Source organism: Raphanus sativus, chromosome 9 (genome assembly GCF_000801105.2).
Source record: "Raphanus sativus cultivar WK10039 chromosome 9, ASM80110v3, whole genome shotgun sequence".
Lineage (NCBI taxonomy): Eukaryota > Viridiplantae > Streptophyta > Magnoliopsida > Brassicales > Brassicaceae > Raphanus > Raphanus sativus.
This window is the reverse complement of record NC_079519.1, coordinates 21,410,476-21,430,338: the sequence shown is the minus strand read 5'-3', so window position 1 is coordinate 21,430,338 and position 19,863 is coordinate 21,410,476. Positions and strand designations below refer to the sequence as shown.

Here is a 19,863-nt window from a genome sequence, read left to right as displayed (position 1 = left end):
AGGGTGTATATGCGTGTTGCTGAAGAAGCTGGAGCTATGTTGGAGTTTCTCTATTGTGATGTGTGTGGGATAGTTGACAAATTAACACTTTCCATTAATCGAAAAGGATTTTGTTTGAAAGAGGAAGTATGTCATTGTATTTTTCATTTTTGCTTAGAGCGTATTTGGAAATCTAGAGAACAAGTTCTGGTTTGATATATAAAAAAATATGTGGCTTACGACAAAAGAAGACCTTAAAATAATAAAGAGACAGATTTCATTGTGTTTGTGGTGTCGGTTGATGTTACACGGTGTGACGTGGTGTATTTTATGGAGTGTGATGTTGACGATATTTGTAACGGAACTGATTGTTAGTTGGAGTTTGTGTGATCAGTGTGTTATATGTTGGTGTTAACGTACTGGTGTTGGTGTCATTGATATGCCTTCAGTACTGATGTCCTTGATAATATCAAATACTATTAAATTAGAAATATGTCCAATTGATATTAGTTCAATCCAATTTATTTTATAAATGCATAATCATCCAGATATATTAAGTAACTACTTTCTAGATAACTGCATCTAAATTATTTTAGTTTTGGTCTAACTACCCATTACGATCCTTATCCTTATCGACTAATGGGTTTGATTTGTTGTAAATATTAAAGATATGGCTTCAGAAACAAAACCATTTGTACACCTTTGTCAACTTGGGTTTAATGAAATAGCTCGACCAAAAAAAAATACACAAAACTTTTCTACTGATAAAAACGGTAATAGCAGACATTACTATCTTCTGGTGCTCGGCTTTCATCCCTCCCAAGGCGTGTATTACTCGAATAAATTCTCTCTCCAGTATTTTTCTTTGGAAGGGTGATATTGAAAGCCATAACACGGCGAGAGTATTTTGGGAAACGGTGATACCTACTACACAGCAAGGCGGACTCGGTGTGAAAGACCTTCAGACATGGAACAGAGCATGCTGTCTGAAGCTAGTGTGGCTCCTCTTCTTTAGGTTAGGTTCGTTGTGGGTGGCTCAAATTATTGAGGAAGTGCTCAAGGGGTCGATTCATAATTACTGGACTACTAAGCCAAAAGCTTCTTTCTCGTGGCTCACGAACAAGATCCTCAAACTAAAAGATGTTGTCTTTCCACTGGTAAAACTACGGCTTGAAAATGAACTATCGGCAAGGTTCTGGTTCGATAACTGGTCACCTCTTGGCAGTATTGAAACTCTGTTGGATGCAAGCTCATCCAGGCTTGGCATTCCACGACAAGCAACGGTGGCTTCTCTATATAAGAATGGCTCGTGGCGTCTCCCTCCTGCTCACTCCGATCCTCAGCTACAACTGCAAGCACACCTGAATACAGTTAATCTCACTGAAGAACCAGACTACTTTGAATGGGAAATAAAAGGAAAGATCTCAAACCGATACTCCACAGGTGAGGTCTACCATTACCTCCGAGAACAACACGATGAAGTTGATTGGGCGAACGTGGTGTGGACTTCTTATGGGATACCAAGACACAACTTCCGTACGTGGCTAGTCGTTCTGGACAGATGCCCAAATAGGGATCGTCTTTTTCGATGGGGTCTTCATGTCCATGCGCCTTGCTTACTTTGCAACAGGTCACCGGAGTCTCGCAATCATCTCTACTTTGAGTGCGATTTCGCCTACAACCTGTGGATGAATATCACCCGCCTTTGCTCTCTCAATCCCACACACACCTGGCCTGACTCGATCCAGCAGATGATCGCTTTACCTGCTCACTGCAGTTCAAGGCCTCATCGATTTCTCTCCCTCCTAGCTTGGCAATCAACGATTTACTGGATATGGAATGAGAGAAACACCAGTCTGCACTCCAACACCTTCCGATCGAATGATCTCCTCTTTCGGTCTGTTGATCTTCAAATCAGGAATAGGATTCAGAGCTTCAGGGAATCGAATCCAAAGCTCTGCTCAAGCATGATGCAGACATGGATTCGCCTTGCATGAAGCTCTATCTCTTCCTCTGGTTTCATCGCTGCTTCTCTCCTCCTTTACTGATGAGAGATCGAAGCTTCTCGTCGTCTTTCTTTCTTGATGAATTGGGCTTTGGGTTTGGAAAAATTCTAATGTGTTAGTTTCACTATGGGTTTTTGTACTTAAGTCCCTAATGGACTTGTAAACATGTTTCTTTTGCTCTTTAATTTCAAAGCCAATTTTCAAAAAAAGACACATCCGATCAACGAGATCATAAATTTGATTCAGATTGGTTTGTTGTGTGTTCAAGAGAATGCAGCAAAGAGACCAACCATGAAGTCTGTAATAGTTCGGCTTGCAAGAGACAGTAATTTGACAATTCCTAAACCTACAGAAGCTGCTTTCGTCACTCTTCTCTCAGTGAAAAGATCCATGAATAAGTTTGAAGACAAAGATTCTAAGTTTTCAGTGGACGAGGTTTCGGTTAGTGTGTTGTATCTTCGGTGAATCTTCCACTTTAACCTATATCTTGAGATGGTGACAAAGGAACGACGAGAAATAATACATTTCTTAAAATTCTTAAAAAAATATTACCATTCACAAAGAAAATATTTCTCATTCCTTCTTATTCTTTTTTTTATAGAAAAATAAAGAACAAGAGTATTCTTTGTTAAATTTGAAAAGGAATAACCGTTTCTTTTCGTACCTGTTATTTTATTCCTTAAAATTCATTTTCTATTTGTTCCTCTTGTTTCCGGAATGGTCACCGGTCGGACCATAGTTTCATGGAGACGAATTAACCTCATCAGCATTCAAGACATAAATAACGTGTTAGGATAGCTTAAGATATATGAAAAATTTTACCAAAAAAAAAAGACATATGAAAGTTCTGTTCAGTTTTGGTAATATTTTGTCACCAATTTATTTCAGTTAGGTGTAGTTCGGTTATTAGTCTAAATAGTTAGTATCACTCTTTTTTGAACATAAGTAGTTGTTTTTTGTTTTATATTTTTTTATACAATTAATTTTTATATTTGTGTTTTAATCATATTTGTGTTTTTTTGAATTATATTTCTTTTATAAGATATTTTATTAATTGTATTAAAATAGTTGGATCTATTAGGATAATGACATATCATTATCTACGATAGCCTTGATCAAGATAACTTTGTGTTTATCTTTGTATTTATCTTGTAGATAATTATAAGTTTAGATAAGCTTGTCTTGGCTTTATCTTAGGATCATTCCTTGTATAAATAGAGAGCTGTAAACATCAATAAAGTCAAGCTTTCACAATACAAATCTTACATGGTATCAGAGCTTTTCTCGATCCAACTTGTTTAATCTCTCTTTTACGCAAAACACAAACACATCAACAATGGCTGAAAACAACAGCTCTCTCACAACTGCCACTGCTGTACGCACCGCAGTCTATGATCCTGCAAACCCGGCGAATTCACTGCTCGCCGTCAACATGTCTAATGTTACCCGATTAACAAACACAAATTACCTCATGTGGAGTAGACAAATACAAGCACTCCTAGAGGGCCATGAACTACACAGCTTCCTAGAGAAGACTGAGTCTACCCCAGAAGCAGTCATCATCAACAACGGTCTTGCTGAACCAAATCCGGCGTACCAACCATGGAGACGCCAGGACAGACTATTATATAGCGCCATCATAGGAGCTATATCTCTTCCCATTCAACCACTCGTCGCGAGCGCCACAACAACTCACGAAGTTTGGAGCACACTCAACCTCATCTTTGGTACACCAACACGTGGCCACATCAAACAGTTGAAATTTCAAGTCAAGAGTTGCACTAAAGGTACAAAAACAATCAGTGAGTACCTGCGTCTGATCAAGACCAAAGCAGATGAACTTGCTCTCCTGGGAAAACCAATTGATCCGGAGGATCTGGTAGAACAGGTTCTAGCGGGCCTCCCTGAAGAATACAAAGCTGAAGTAGATGCTATCAATGGAAGAGAACACTTGATCTCGTTCTCTGAGCTCACAGAGAAACTAATCAACCGTGAAGCTATGATTGTATGTGAACAACCTGCAACTCCATCTTTTCCAGTCACAGCCAACAACACCACAAGAGCCAACGCCAACACTAACAACAACTACAACAACAATCGGAACAACAGTAACTGGCGTCCGCCCTTTGCTCCACGACAAGGTAACAACTCTCCAAGACCACCACCGCGCCCCTACCTTGGACGGTGTCAGGCGTGTGGAACTCAAGGTCACAGTGCTCAAAGGTGTCCCTCTTTCCGAGTGATAGCAACCAATCAGTCGCAGCAAAACACTCAACAACCTCAGTGGCGACCACATGCCAATGCAACCTACATGACCAATCAACATCCAGACGCTTGGCTCATGGACAGTGCAGCCTCTCATCACATTACAACTGACCTCAACAATATGGCTTCTCATGTGCCGTACACAGGATCAGATGGTATCGTGATTGGGAATGGAACCAATCTTCCCATCACACACACCGGTTCACTCTCTCTCCCAACTCAAACTAAAAACTTTGATCTTAACAATGTTCTTTATGCTCCTGCTATGCAAAAGAACCTGATCTCTGTTAATCGTTTCTGCAAAACTAACAATGCCTCTGTGGAATTCTTTCCAAACATGTTTCAGGTGAAGGATCTTCCAACGGGAACACCGGTTCTGACCGCGCCAGCTAATGGCAATCTCTATGAATGGCCTACCAATGACTCACGCACTCCTCATGCTTTCTCTGCTGTATCTTCATCGTCCTTAGACTGGCATCACAGACTAGGACACCCGGCTTTTCCGATTTTACAGCATATCTCTTCTAGTTTTTCTCCTGGTTTTTCTTGTCGTGTTTCTAATTCTTTTCATTGCAATTCTTGTTCCATTAATAAGAGTCATAAGTTGCCATTCCATGAAACCTCTATTACTTCCTCTCGTCCTTTACAAATAGTGTTCTCAGATGTTTGGTCCTCGCCTGTTCATTCGTTTGATGGCTACAAATACTATTTACTTTTGGTAGATCACTACACCAGATATATGTGGTTCTTTCCCCTGAAACTAAAATCCCAGGTCGCAGCCACATTCATCACATTTAAAGCACTTGTTGAGACACAGTTTCAGACCAAGATAACCACACTCTACAGTGACAACGGCGGTGAATACATAGCACTCCGGTCTTTCCTTGCGCAGCACGGCATATCACACCTCACAACACCACCTCATACACCGGAGCACAATGGTCTCTCTGAGAGGCGACATCGTCACATTGTTGAAACAGGCCTCTCTCTTCTTACTCATGCTTCCATTCCGACTGAATACTGGACCTATGGCCTTGCTACAGCAGTATACCTAATCAATAGGATGCCAACAAAAGTTCTCTCGATGGACACTCCTTACAGAAAATTATTTGGCAACTCTCCTAACTACTCGAAGCTGAAGATCTTTGGGTGCCTCTGTTATCCGTGGCTGCGACCGTACACATCCAACAAACTTGAACCTCGTTCCACCCCCTGTGTCTTTCTCGGTTACTCTCTCACCCAAAGTGCTTATTTTTGTTTAGATCCCTCCACTTCTCGAGTCTTTGTCTCACGACATGTGAGTTTTGTTGAAAATAAATTTCCTTATGTTTCTTTAAGTGCCAATGGTTCTTCTCCTCAAACAACAAATGAGACTGCGTGGGTCCCTACGGTAGAGCCTATTCACCTTACGGGTCAGCAATCGGTGCTCTTGGAGGAGGACTCTTCACCAGGAACAGAACCTGCCTCTACGCTGGCAACACCTGCAACAACACCACCTGCAACTGAAACAGAGACTGCATCAACAACAACGGCAACTGAAGCAGAGCCTGCAACATCATTTGTGGCACCGCCTGCTACAACAGCAACACCATCTCAACACCCTATGACCACGAGATCACGCAACAACATTGTCAAGCCGAACCCTAAGTATGGCCTCACCTCCTTACTTGCTCCGACTATTGAACCACACACGATCACACAGGCACTGGCTGATGAACGATGGCGCAAATCAGCAACTGCAGAGTTCAATGCTCAGGTGGCTAACAACACTTGGGATCTGGTTCCTGCAGAAGAAGCTACAAATCTCATTGGCAACAGGTGGCTCTTCAGGACCAAGTTCAATGCAGATGGGACTGAGCACTCTCTCAAATCGCGCTTGGTCGGCAAGGGATATCACCAACGCCCAGGAATTGACTACCACGAGACCTTTAGTCCTGTTATCAAGTCACCCTCTATACGAGTAATCCTTGGTCTAGCAGCGAGATTTGACTGGCCTTTGAAGCAACTTGATGTCAATAATGCATTCCTCCAAGGTACACTCAATGAAGCTGTTTATATGGTGCAACCTGCAGGGTTCGTTGACAAGGACAAGCCCAATCACGTGTGTAAACTCAATAAGGCGCTCTATGGCTTGAAACAAGCACCGCGCGCCTGGTATACAGAGTTGAAGACGTTTCTTCTCAGTCTTGGTTTTCGTTACTCATTTGCCGATGCTTCTTTGTTCTTCCTGCTTGAGCGTGGAGTTGTCATATTCATCCTTATCTACGTGGACGATATTATCGTAACGGGCAACTCTCTCTCCAAGATTCGTGATATCATCAGCACTCTGTCTCGCCGATTCTCTCTCAAAGATCTTGATGACTTGAGCTACTTTCTAGGCATTGAGGTCATGCGCACGTCTCAGGGTATTCATCTGTCACAACGCAAGTATATAGTGGATCTTCTTCATCGCACCAACATGACACATGCTAAACCAGTTGCAACTCCTATGTGTGCATCCACTTCTCTTTCTATTCGTGATGGCACTGCCTTGGACAACCCTTCAGAGTACAGAAATGTCGTTGGAAGCCTTCAGTATCTTCTCCTCACACGTCCTGACATTGCTCTTGCAGTCAATAAACTGTCTCAGTTTATGCATAAACCGTCAGACATCCACTGGCTAGCGGCTAAGAGGGTGCTTCGTTACTTGGCTGGAACGTATACGTCTGGTATTTTTCTCTCTCGTAACAGCTCGCTATCTCTCCATGCCTATTCGGATGCAGACTGGGCTGGGAACAAGGATGATTACACGTCAACAGGTGCATATGTTGTGTTCTTTGGTCAGCATCCCATATCGTGGTCTGCAAGGAAACAAACAGGGGTTGCTCGGTCTTCCACCGAGGCGGAATACAGGGCAGTATCTGCTGCTGCTGCGGAGGTTCGGTGGCTTTACTCTCTTCTTCGAGAGCTTCACATTCCAGTTCCTTCAACTCCTACAATCTATTGTGACAATGTTGGTGCTACCTATCTTAGTGCTAACCCTGTTTTTCACTCACGCATGAAGCATCTTGCTCTTGACTTTCATTTCATTCGTGAGCAAGTTCAGAAGGGCACTCTGCGTGTCTCCCATGTTTCTTCGAAGGATCAGTTGGCTGATGGACTGACTAAACCACTTACAAGGAACAGGTTTCAACTCCTCTTCACCAAGATCGGTCTCACTACACGTGCTCCGTCTTGAGGGGGGATATTAGGATAATGACATATCATTATCTACGATAGCCTTGATCAAGATAACTTTGTGTTTATCTTTGTATTTATCTTGTAGATAATTATAAGTTTAGATAAGCTTGTCTTGGCTTTATCTTAGGATCATTCCTTGTATAAATAGAGAGCTGTAAACATCAATAAAGTCAAGCTTTCACAATACAAATCTTACAGGATCACACCTATAACAATAGATATTCCTGTTTTAATAGTATTAACTATCTTCCCTATATAAGTTACATTGAATTAGATTTATCTTGTGTAACTTTTTATCAACAATAATGTGTGTTTAATTTGGATTGTTAGTTACTTTTATGTGAAATTTCAATACCAGTCGGTTTATATTAGACTCCTATGATTTAAGATAGTTAAAAATGCTGACCTCTAACTTTTTCTTTTTTGAAACTCATTTAACTTAATTGTTATAAAATATATAAATAATGTGGAAATATATAACATATTCAAAAAAAAAAGAATCGACATAGACATTGAACTGACTACATCCGATTATAGATATTCAAATTACAAAAGGGTTACACGAGTACAAAATATTAATGATATTCGTCTCATTTTCACTTTATACATCTAAAAAAGGTAAAACACGACTATAGTTTTCCAAAATTCATTTTCAATAGAAAATTTATTCAGTTAGTTTTGTTATTATGTATTTTGTTATATTGTTATTTTGTTATACTCCCTCTGTTTCATAATACTTGATGTTTTACCTTAATGCACAAAGATTAAGAAAATTATATTTCTTTAATAAAAAGATATTTTAAAGATATAATTCAAAATCAATTAGCCAATAATAAAAAAGACTGTGAAATCTAATTGGTTGAACAGTTTCCAATAAAGTTAAAGTAACCTTAAAATCTCAAAACTTCATCTAATTTGAAACAAAACTATCCTTCTAAAACATCATCTATTATGAAACGGATGGAGTATTTTTATTTTGCTGTTTATATGATAATAACCGGTCAAACCCAATAAATATCGGAAAATAGTTTGACCGAAAGAAAATATCTGGAAACTAGTCAATATTATTAATTTTGAAAGTATTCATTCAGTTAATGACAATAACAATACCTAACATTCTGACCTCATCATCTATTTATCATTTTCCTTAAATTTTAATTGTCGTTTTAGCTTTATGGACACATATTTAAAAAATATTTAGTTTTGCATATTTTCAAAATAAAAACATTACTACCAATATAACTAATATATCTAACTATATTTTAACCAATAGAAAAATAGACAGAAAAATATTATCAGTAAATTTTGCGTTGCAATTTCTAAAACTAAAAAGACGCTTGTTTTGAAACAAAAATTCTATTATTTAATGGAAATTAAATTGAAATAGAGGAATATTAGTTTTCTCGTGAAAAATATTCAAAATATTATATTCCTTTCATACCATTTATTTTTCAGCTTCATTGTATGCTTCCAGTCTTACAAGCAATTGCAATTGAAAGATTTCTAATGAATCCGTTTCGGGAACCATGTTATGGTCTTTTGATTTGAGTTCCATCTTACTCATCATTTGACCATATATGAATCACTGAATCACGTCGGCCCTTGACTATCTCTGTTCACAATGGAGAAAAGTATCTTCCTTGCTCCTTACGTCACTATACAGAAAGTCAATATTTCTAAAGTTTTTTTCACTGCTGAAAACGATATGACAGTAGAAACGTCTATTCCTTCATCTACTCTTGTTTAATTTCAAAGAAAATTTACAAATCAACACCTCTTATTATTTAAAGACAACCTAAGTGCACTAATAATCAAACGTGAATTGTTTACACAGATGGAAAAGTCAGTTCTCATTCATAATCTTAATTTTCTCCTCGTCTTTCTCTTGACCATCAATGGCGTTCACACTTACTTCCTCTGCGGCGACGAAACCTTTTCTCCAAACACAACCTTTGGCGACAATCTAAACACCCTCTTGCCTTCTCTTGCCTCAAACGTTATTACAAAACGCGGTTTCTACAACGCTTCGCTAGGCGGAGTCTACGCTCTCGCTCTCTGTCGAAAACACTACGAGGATCAGTATTGTCGTCGCTGCGTCGACAGAGTAAGTAGGAACCTGTTAACACAGTGCCAAGGCAAAGCTGAAGCGTATCACTGGGATGCTGAAAACGATGCAAACGTTTCTTGTCTGGTACGTTACTCAAATCTATCTACGTATGGAAAACTAAAGCTTGAGCCACTCCAAAATATTCCTCACTCGAGTCTTCCCTCTACAAATCTGACCCGTTTCACCGAAGAGTTTAGTGACATGGCGAATCGAACAATCAAGGTTGCATCCACGGCTGATGAGTCTTCAGCATTGAAGTACTATGGAGTCTCAAGTGCAGAGTTTACTGACTTCCCTGAGGTTTATATGTTGATGCAATGCACACCTGATTTATCTTCAGGTGACTGTAGATATTGTTTGGGAGAGATTGTTAGGTATAATCTAGAAGAGTACTGGGGAAGAGTTGGGAGCACGATTGCAGTTCCTAGTTGCTATTTCAGATGGGACTTATACTCTTTCGTAGGAGCATTTGAAAATCTAATAAGAGTTTCCGCGCCTCCTCGACCTCCTCAACCTTTTCAAGAAGATGCCCAGACCAAGCAAGGTACTCCAAGAATAAGAACTTTTATAAAATATCATTAGTTATTTATATTACATCATTCCACAATTCCATCAATGATAAACAAATTACATAATAAAAAGTTATATAATATAAAAATTTAAAAACGTCATCTATCTAATTTGGAAAAAAAAATTCTCTAAAATGTTAAAGTATTAAAAAAATAGAGGAAAAACTAAAATAATTATTTTTATGCTGAATTAACTTGCAAAAAACTTAACTGCTTGGGGACTTTTCAGGAAGAAGTATTCAACCGTGGAGCATTGTGGTTGCTGTCGTTCCTACAGTCATTAACATCTTCGTGTTTGTTGCTTTTGTGATTGCTTATCGCCAGATGCGGAGGAGGATTTATGCTGGTATCAACAGTGAGTTTACTTTAATTGCTTTTGAGTAGATGTTTTGGAGTTCTGTAATGAAGGAAAGATGTGTTTATGTATGTACAGAAAACTCTGATTCGGACGGTCAATCTATGTTAAGATTTGATCTCGGCATGATCTTAATCGCAACCGATGAGTTCTCAGAGGAAAATAAACTTGGACAAGGTGGATTTGGATCTGTCTACAAGGTAAGAACTTTCATAAGAACTTATAAATATTTACGAATCTTTATATGGATTCAAGATGATCTCATACTGGTTTCAGGGGATTTTACCGAGTGGACAAGAGATAGCTGTAAAGAGATTAGCTGGAGGGTCAGGACAAGGAGACTTAGAGTTTAAGAATGAGGTTTTACTCTTAACAAGACTCCAACATAGGAATCTAGTTAAGCTTCTTGGCTTTTGCAATGAAGGAGATGAAGAGATTCTTGTTTATGAGCATGTCCCTAATTCAAGTCTTGATCACTTTATATTCGGTAAGCATTCGGACGACCAATTGTAATGTATTTTCATTTCAAAACTTTTATCAGACTAGAGGAAAATAAATCTCTTTTTCTGTTTGTAAATCTTTAGATGAAGACAAACGTTGGCTACTTACTTGGGATGTGAGGTGTAGAATCATAGAAGGAGTTGCAAGAGGGCTTCTTTATCTCCATGAAGATTCTCAATTGAGGATTATTCATCGAGACTTAAAGGCGAGTAACATTCTCTTAGACGCTGAGATGAACCCTAAAGTTGCAGACTTTGGGATGGCCAGGTTGTTTAACATGGACGAAACTCGAGGGGAGACAAGCAGAGTAGTTGGAACCTAGTAAGTGTGTTCTGTTTCAGACTTACATGCTATGTTTTAGAATTGGATGCTCTGTTTCAGACAGGGATGCTCTGTTTTTTTTAACAGAATCTCTTAGACTAGACATAGATCCTCTGTTTTTGTTTTGCATAAAAGTTTACAGATTCTTGAAATTAGTATCACCAATAATGTGAGTTTGGTTCTTGCAGTGGATATATGGCTCCAGAGTACGTAAAACACGGACAATTCTCAGCAAAATCTGATGTTTACAGCTTCGGTGTTATGCTTTTGGAGATGATAAGTGGTGAAAGAAACAAGAACTTCGAAGCAGAGGGACTTCCAGCTTTTGTAAGAAAACACATTTTGTTTCTTATTTATCTTTACACCTTCTGTAAACAAACGTGTAAGAAGAATATTTTCTTTTGATTCAGGCATGGAAGAGATGGGTCGAAGGAGAGCCTGCGAGTATAATCGACCCTTACTTAAGCGAGCATCCGATTAACGAGATCGTAAAGTTGATTCAGATAGGTTTGTTGTGTGTTCAAGAGAACGCAGCAAAGAGACCAACCATGAACTCTGTAATAGTTTGGCTTGCAAGAGACGGTACCTTTGCAATTCCTAACCCTACTGAAGCTGCTTTCGTCACTCTTCCTCTCTTGGTGAGACCTTCAGAAAGATACATGAATAAGTCTAAAGATTCTAAGTTTTCAGTGGACGAGGTATCGATTACGGTCTTACATCCTCGGTGAATCGTCCAGTTGATCTATCTCCTGAGAGTTTCATGTTGTACAATTTTCTTGGGACACAAGTTAACCTCATCCGGATTCAAGACAAAACTACGGTGTTGTGTTGGATAGAGTAAGATATTATGAACATGTTTATTCAGAGAATTCGGTTCAGTTGGGTAATATTTGTGACCGATTAATTTCAGCTCGGTTCGATTTGGTTCCTAATCTAAGTAAATAATTTTTCTTTTTCATTAAATTAGATCAAATTAAATATATAGTGTGTATATTTTTAACCGTAATAATGAATAATGGTTTTAAACTTCAAATCTTCTGTTCGTTTTTTTGGGTGTGAAATTTCAATACCAATCGGTTTAGATTATCTTTTGTAAAAGTGAAACTAGATTTCAAGTTTTATCTATATTTTGTATATAATCATTTTTAGATAATATATTATTATCATTTTAAAAATAAATAATATATAGTTCTAAATATAAAAATTTAACATATATCAATAATTTTACTTTTTTGTAAAAATTACTGCATAATTTACAAATTTTAATACTTTTAAAAGGTGAATGATTTTTAGGCATTTTAAACGGTGAATGAAATTTTGTTTATTAATTTAAATGGAAGTGATTTTAATAGAGAAGATAAATTTATTGACATAAATAAATGAATTGGTCTATACAAATCAATGGAAATTATCTCTAATAAAACCTAGAAAAGCTTAACCTGAGAGATTTTAGATTTGTTCGGGAGATCTCTTAGTTCAGACAAGCTTCTACCTAGCTTCAACGCAATGAGAACAGAAAACTCGACAGGCAAGTGAGGAATCGAATTCTTTCTCTACGATCGAATGAGAACAGAGGCTATGAAGCATGTATGATTTGGCTAGCCACACAAGGGGATATGAAAGTTTGATTTTTTATTATTCTGAATGTAGATGATAAATAGCAAAATGCTAGACCATCAGTAGTTCTGCTTAAAACGACATGGAAATCAATAGAAACAACATAAAAGAACTAAAATAATACACATAAACTTGCCCCCTTATGTTTTCTTTCTTTTCCTTTGATAAAAGCGATCTTTGTGTTTCCTCTTGCTCCATTGGTTGATTCCTACTTGCACTAAACTTGGAACATAAGAGAACACAAGTGCTTCTTCAACTCTATACTTTGGACATGCTGTAGATTTTAGGTATCAATCTTGTCCAATGATGTGAGACGTTTGAGAGTAACATGTTTCGTCCTTGGTTGGTTCATCTTTCGCATACACCAGAAACCACAACGACTTTCTTCTCCTCGTCAATGAAGAAGCTCTCAGTGTCAGAGTCATTACTAAAGTCATCGGGAAAACCATTGAGCGGTGTCGTCTCCACTTTCGAAAACATGCTCCAAGATACATCATCGTGCTCAATCTTAGTTGTGATCCAAATCTCCATTGTCTTCTCAAATTGATATAATATAGCGAGCTTCTCATCTCTAACACAAGATAGAACCACGTATTCTGCTTCTTTTGGAAACTGCAGAAGCGGACGAAATCTCTCTGTCGTTAAATCAAAACAGAGTAAACCGGGCCTTCTAGCTCAGTTGGTAAAGGGTTCACAGCTGTGAGTTCCGCCGTCTAGGTTCGAATCCCAACCACGGGAGAATTAACATTTCGGCATCGCCAGAGACAGAGGACCGACATGTGGCAACACGTGACTAGTCTGGACCACTTATGTGGAGCCAGGATATCTCTGTATAATTCAAAAAAAAAAATCAAAACAGAGTAAAACGTCTACTGCGTTATGTTGAGCAACAAAGTAGGTGTTTCCTTCAAAGACACTCCACTTTCCCAAATATCTAGATTAAAGTATGGTTCGATATCAAGAACCCTCCGTGAGTTATACTTCAAATCATACAATATTACAATGCGAAACATATAAATTTGTCACGCAAAACCCTTAAGATTTTGTGGTTACGGTCATATAATCCGAAACCACTTCTCGTTGGAATACATCTGGTTTGACTCAGATACGGGTTCCACACCACAATGTTGTTGCAGTTTTTATCGACGCATAACAATAGGCCATCACAGTGAAGAACTTTATACATCTTGGTTCCATCAAATTTACCTATATGCTTTGTAGATTGATGAACCAAGTCTCCTTCGTTGAGGAGTCCTTGGAGATCAATTCTCAAGGAACATACCCTATTATATTGTGCCCATGTTAGATTATTTTTTGGATTTGCCCCTCATAATTGTCAATTCTTAGACATTATTTGATATCAATTTTTAAACATTATTTAAGAAGTGATTTGACACATATCATTTTATAACCACTTTCCTTAAAAATGACATAGCATATTAGAATTGGTAATATGACTAATAGCAAAATATTATATTACAATTATATTTAATGTTGATTTCAATTTTTTTTGTAAACTTGTTAAACTATGGAAATAACTCATAACCATCGTAAATAAATATATTTGAATATGATATTAAATAATATAATAAGTATAATATATTTTATAAATTTTGAAATATCATTTAGTTTATTTATATAATCATACAATTTTTAAAACAAGATTTTCAAATTTTTATACACTTTCTTTTAAAATATATAACTTTTAATCATAACACCATTTGTTTCCTATTTATATCTATAAATCTTAAATTTAGAAATTCTATTAAATTTTATTTTTTATAATTATAAAAATTTCATATCATTTTTAAAGAAACAAATGAAAATCTATCTAAAATTATAATTTAAAAATATAATTTCTTAAATATATATAATGCTAAATTAATCAAAATGTTTAGTTATTTTAATTTTATGTTTAACTAAACTTAAATTTATATTAAAACATTGGTAAGAAAAGAGTAACCGACTCTATCTTCTATATATACGAAGAAGTCGTCTGAAGGATTGATTCACAATCACATAGAATACGATAACAAAGTTTTAGGGCTTTTAGCTCCTTGCTTTGTAACCTAGATACGTCAAATCCACGGAAAAGTGTTGAGAACTGAATTTAGTACTACTGACCAGCAGCGGCATAATACATATATTTTCGCATCCTAGATATCTGGAATTTCTAGATGCTGGAGATTATACATACAGATGCAGCATCTAAAATCATATTTTAAAGTGTTTTTACATCCAGAGAGCATTTGCATCCATATGCAACGTGTGGATGCAAAAACCGATCATGGCCGATCTATTCTATTAAAATCAAAGTACAAAATAATATTTACATAATTTTAAGTAGATTTTTACAGATTTTCATTTTATTTTCGACAATTTCTAACATGTTCATTTAAGTGTTTATTACGTAAAAGAAACTCTTCCAAACTACTTCAGTATTGCTCTATTATTGATAAAAATTCAAACTGGTTAACAAAATTATTTTATTTGTTTACATAATCAGTTAGACATAGACATTTAAGAATATGTTACAGATCAATTTTAGGAGTATCGGATTTTGAGATTTTAAAATTAAACTATGTTCGGGTATTAAAATTTTCAAACAATGTTCAATTTGAATTTTTCCGTATCTGGATAAATTTGTATGAATCTAAAAATATTTAAATAATCTATGTGTTTAAAAATATCACTAAACAATTTATAAAAGACCAAAACCAAACCTGCACGACTATGGTAGTCAAGCTCTAGTATCATCTTACGAAAACAATAAGTTTATTGGATCTTTGTAGCAACACAGTTGCAGGACACCTAATGATCAACTTATTTATAACTCAACGGCAACTCAACTCCGTGAAGATGTTATTACTCATTGAAATTTCACTATTATCAGATTGGGATTGATTCCCAGTGAAAGCAGGAGCCCTAGGTAAAGGGATGGTGACAGTTTCACTGCCAAGCCATAGTATAACAGAGCTCATGGTTGGTCTCTTTGCTGCATTCTCTTGGGCGCACAATAAACCAATCTGGACCAACTTGATGATCTCGTTTCTTGGGGTTTTCATCAGTAAAGGATCAATTACAATGTCAGGCTTTCCTTCAACCCATCTCTTCCATGCCTGAACCAGTAAAGACATGTTCTTACTTTCTGTACGTATGTTAGAAGTAAAAGAAGTGAACCAAGATATGTCAAGCTTACAAAAGCTGCAAGTCCTTCTCCTACGAAGCTATTGTTTCGTTTACCACTTATCATCTCTAGAAGCATAACACCAAAGCTGAAAACGTCAGATTTAGCTGAAATTTTCCCATGTTTCAGGTATTCAGGAGCCATATATTGAACATTTATAGGTTTCTTCAAGGTTGATTGATTGATTTATTCTTACCGAGTTCCAGCAATTCGTCTTGTTTCAGCTCGAGTCTCATCAGTGTCAAACATCCTCGCAGTCCCAAAGTCTGCAATTTTAGGGTTCAGCTCTGCATCTAAAAGGATGTTGCTTGCCTTCAAGTCACGGTGAATAATCTTCAGCTGAGAATCTTCATGGAGATAAAGTAGACCTCTAGCGATGCCTTCTATAATTTTGCGCCTCACCTCCCATGTAAGAAGCGCACGCTTCTCTTCATCTACGATTTCAAAGAAAACACTCTCTTGCTAAAAATAAAAAGTAGAATTCGGCGTCTAGCACGTAAATAAATGTATTGTAACCAAATTGCAGCGTCTCATAAGAACTCACCAAAGATAAAATGATCAAGACTAGAATTCGGCACTAGCTCGTAAACAAGAATCTTTTCATTTCCTTCACTGCAGAATCCAAGAAGCTTAACCAAGTTCTTATGTTCGAGTCTTCTCAAGAGCGAAACCTCATTTTTGAACTCTGTACTTCCTTGTCCTGAACCACTTACTAATCGTTTCACAGCTATCTCTTGCCCGTTCGGTAAAATCCCCTGAAACCAGTCATATCGCAATAAAATTATTGACCCCTATTTGACAAGACTTATTTACTTATTAGTTTCTAAATGTTATAAGTTATAACCTTGTAGACAGTTCCAAATCCACCTCGACCAAGTTTATTTTCAGGCGAAAAGTCATTGGTTGCAGAGAGTATCATGCGCATACCATACCGCAACATAGATTGCTCCTCAGAATCAGAGCATTCTGAAAACATGTCAACATAATATAACAAATATTTAAAACAATTAAACTTCACTGAAGCAACAAGCAAAGAACTTACCTTTGATGTAGAACTTTCTCCTCTGACCAAAGATGATGATGAGACCAACAAATACAAAGAGACTTATAACCGTAGGAACCACAATTATCACGATAGTTCCATTCCGAATCTTTTTTCCTGCAAAAAGAAAATATTAATCCATCAATTTTGCAACCAACCAAAGAAGATTTTTTGACTAACAAGATAATTTACCTTTCTTGTCATATCCAGGTTTTAACTTTGTATCTTCTTGAGGAAGAGTAGAAGCTCGATTAATCATAGAAACTCTTGTCATATTCTCTGAAGATCCAACAAATGGATAAAATTCCAACCGAAAATAACAGCTTGGAAGCCTACCCGCACCTCCCTGAGCTCCCCAATTATTGTTTTGAAAGTTCAACACACACAGGCTAAGACATTTGTTGCATTCACTAGATAAAATGTCAGGAGTGCATTGCATCATCATGTAAACATTTGGAAATTCTGTGAACTCTGCTCTTACGACGCTATAGAACTTAAGCACAGCTGATGAATTTTCAGGAGCTGAAGTAGCAGACTGCATTGTTAGGTTAGTCAGTGCTTCCCATTCTCGTCGAAAAAGCGTAAGGCTCTTAGGTTCCTCTATAATTAAAGGATTCTCTGACAAAGTACGTGGGAAAAGCTCGAGTTTCGCAAAAACAGAGTGATTAGCATACCTTACAAGGCAAGAAGCATTGTCACTGTCTCTCGTGGTCCAATTGAAGAATTTCATTCGATTTGGACACATTTCTTGCGATTCTTGAATCGCTTGCTCCAGGCAGTTCACACAAGCTTGCTTCTCGTAGCCTCTCCCACAAAGGGCAAGACCGTAAACTTTGTTGATGCCTTCTCCGGTTGAAGTGTTGTAGAAGCCGTCATTAGAGATGACGTTACTTGCAAGAGAAGAGAAAAGAGAGTTGAGGTTTTTGCTGTAAGTGCTGTTATCGGCGAATAAGCTGCCTTCACAATCTGCTTCAACGTGTATAAAAGTTAGAAGGAGAATAAAGCAAGAGAAGAGAATAATAGCACACAATTTTCTCATTCTGGTTGTAGTTTTTCTTCGTTAATTTCATGTTGTCATTGCCAAGAAATAGGCTATATGTGTAGGATGAATATTGCTTATTCTATGGGTCGTAATTGACAACGATGCCTGAAGTCTTTTTTTTTTTTTTCTTTTTCTCTCTTTGAAACACTTCCGTAATTTTAAGATATTCTTTATTTTTATTTTTATTTTTGACGGCAGGTATTTATCTATCTCAATACATTATTTGAGAAATGATTTTGCCTCAAGTTATTTCTATAATCATTTTCACAAAATAATATGACATGGCTAATAAAACTGATGACATGGCTTATAACTTAATATGATATAAACAATTATATTTAATGTTAATTTATATTTTTAATAAACATTTTAAATATGATAATAATTCATATATTACATTTTTTTTAAACGTCTGCATTGATTTGAATCAAAAAATAAGAAACAGAGTGTGGTACAACAAAGAAGGATCAAAACGCTCAACCTAAAATAAAGATCTACGAGCGAACAGAAGCAGCTTCCTTCTTGATCAAATGATGAAGCCAAGCTGGCCCTCCCATGGCTAAGTATGACTGGAAACGACCATCTCGTAAGACACTCTTACCAATCTCTCTTGCGACTTAGTTTGAAGAAACATATTCTGTCTCAAAAGCAACTGAAGTGAACTGAGAACAGAGACCTTCTATCCGGCTAAGTAGGATACAAAATCTAGGCCAATTTGTAGGACGTTTGACTGCACTGAGTAAATCCACCAAATCTGAAGCAATTAAATTCATATATTACATTTCATATTGATTTATATTTTTGATTTTTTTAATATGACAATAATTCATACATCATCATTAAAATAAATTATATTGTCTATATATTAACTCATGTATATATTAATTCATCTGAGGCAAACTCTCCTCCTCTATTAGTGCAACTTAGATTGAACTTAATTGAGGTAAATTCTCCTCTATCGGTGTTAAATCTTTTGAACCGATAAAATGTCTCACAATTATTCGCTGGAGTTGGTGGTGTGATTCATCCACACAAATCCCCATGCAATAATTCCAATGGATTTGATATATGAACCATGGTCTTAGTCTGTAATGAGTCTATGATTTGCTTCCATGTGAGACATGCGTCACACTCGGCATTCCTACGACCATCTCATTCCTTACTATGTTGTTCTTCACTTCATAACTTATATGTCTTAGTCGAACATGCCACCTCCATGTAGCATCTTCATCTCTGATATGTAAGCACTCTAGGAATCTAAGCTCCAAAAGGGCCTTATAGAGACGGTTTGGAGATTTTGTAATACGTACTAGCAACCTTCCACACGAATCTGTGAGCGTTAAGTAGACATTTTTCATGTTAACCTCACATCCCGTTTCTGTTGCTTACCAAGACTCAATATGTTGTGCTTCAGGTTGGGTATGTAATAAATGTCTTTGAGTGCCTTCTTCTCGCCAGTCTTGCACACAAAATTAATCACACCCTTTCCAACAATATCTACACATGATCCATCACCAAAATTCACTTAACCTTCGGCTTTTTGATTCAAACTCGAAAATAACTCCTTGTTTCCCGTCATGTGATTACTCGCTCCATTATCCAGATACCAAAATCTTGCACTGCCTTTGTTGATATCAAGATTCTTCGGAATCA

General features: G+C 37.0%; 2 protein-coding genes and 1 long non-coding RNA gene across 4 annotated transcripts; 1 reads left to right on the top strand and 2 right to left on the bottom strand.

Moving 5' to 3' along the window:
- Nucleotides 1-619: 619 nt before the first annotated feature.
- Nucleotides 620-2,078, bottom strand: LOC130499748 (uncharacterized). Its single transcript, XR_008938620.1, has 2 exons — nucleotides 1,440-2,078; nucleotides 620-1,328 (listed from the first exon to the last, which is right to left on the bottom strand). It is a non-coding gene; the product is annotated as an uncharacterized LOC130499748 (long non-coding RNA).
- Nucleotides 2,079-9,269: 7,191 nt separating this feature from the next.
- LOC108827162 (cysteine-rich receptor-like protein kinase 36) lies at nucleotides 9,270-12,249 on the top strand. Of its 2 annotated transcripts, none has more exons than XM_018600511.2 (7): nucleotides 9,270-10,120; nucleotides 10,375-10,491; nucleotides 10,579-10,700; nucleotides 10,777-10,987; nucleotides 11,085-11,322; nucleotides 11,511-11,649; nucleotides 11,733-12,249. In XM_018600511.2, exons 1-7 carry the CDS (start codon nucleotides 9,304-9,306, stop codon nucleotides 12,048-12,050), a joined length of 1,962 nt encoding a protein of 653 aa, XP_018456013.2. In that variant the 5' UTR covers nucleotides 9,270-9,303; the 3' UTR covers nucleotides 12,051-12,249. The 2 variants fall into 2 exon arrangements, with proteins under 2 accessions (XP_018456013.2, XP_018456012.2); XM_018600510.2 differs by having other exon boundaries at nucleotides 10,375-10,500.
- A 3,350-nt stretch (nucleotides 12,250-15,599) lies between these two features.
- On the bottom strand, nucleotides 15,600-18,232 carry LOC108827027 (putative cysteine-rich receptor-like protein kinase 39). The gene is made up of 7 exons (XM_018600373.2): nucleotides 17,361-18,232; nucleotides 17,169-17,285; nucleotides 16,971-17,092; nucleotides 16,671-16,881; nucleotides 16,323-16,560; nucleotides 16,139-16,194; nucleotides 15,600-16,058 (listed from the first exon to the last, which is right to left on the bottom strand). The coding sequence occupies exons 1-6, from the start codon at nucleotides 18,205-18,207 to the stop codon at nucleotides 16,179-16,181; spliced, it is 1,551 nt and encodes a 516-aa protein (XP_018455875.1). The 5' UTR covers nucleotides 18,208-18,232; the 3' UTR covers nucleotides 15,600-16,058; nucleotides 16,139-16,178.
- Between the last annotated feature and the right edge of the window lie 1,631 nt (nucleotides 18,233-19,863).

Bases quoted from the DNA above. Each gene is read 5' to 3' on its own strand.
- LOC108827162 (XM_018600510.2), top strand. From the start codon at position 9,304: ATGGAAAAGTCAGTTCTCATTCATAATCTTAATTTTCTCCTCGTCTTT. The intron at 10,121-10,374 runs GTACTCCAAGAA...GGGACTTTTCAG, and splicing joins AGATGCCCAGACCAAGCAAG to GAAGAAGTATTCAACCGTGG. The intron at 10,501-10,578 runs GTGAGTTTACTT...ATGTATGTACAG, and splicing joins GATTTATGCTGGTATCAACA to AAAACTCTGATTCGGACGGT.
- LOC108827027 (XM_018600373.2), bottom strand. From the start codon at position 18,207: ATGAGAAAATTGTGTGCTATTATTCTCTTCTCTTGCTTTATTCTCCTT. The intron at 17,093-17,168 runs GTAAGTTCTTTG...ACATGTTTTCAG, and splicing joins GAGAAAGTTCTACATCAAAG to AATGCTCTGATTCTGAGGAG. The intron at 16,561-16,670 runs GTGAGTTCTTAT...TTGAAATCGTAG, and splicing joins TCTTGATCATTTTATCTTTG to ATGAAGAGAAGCGTGCGCTT.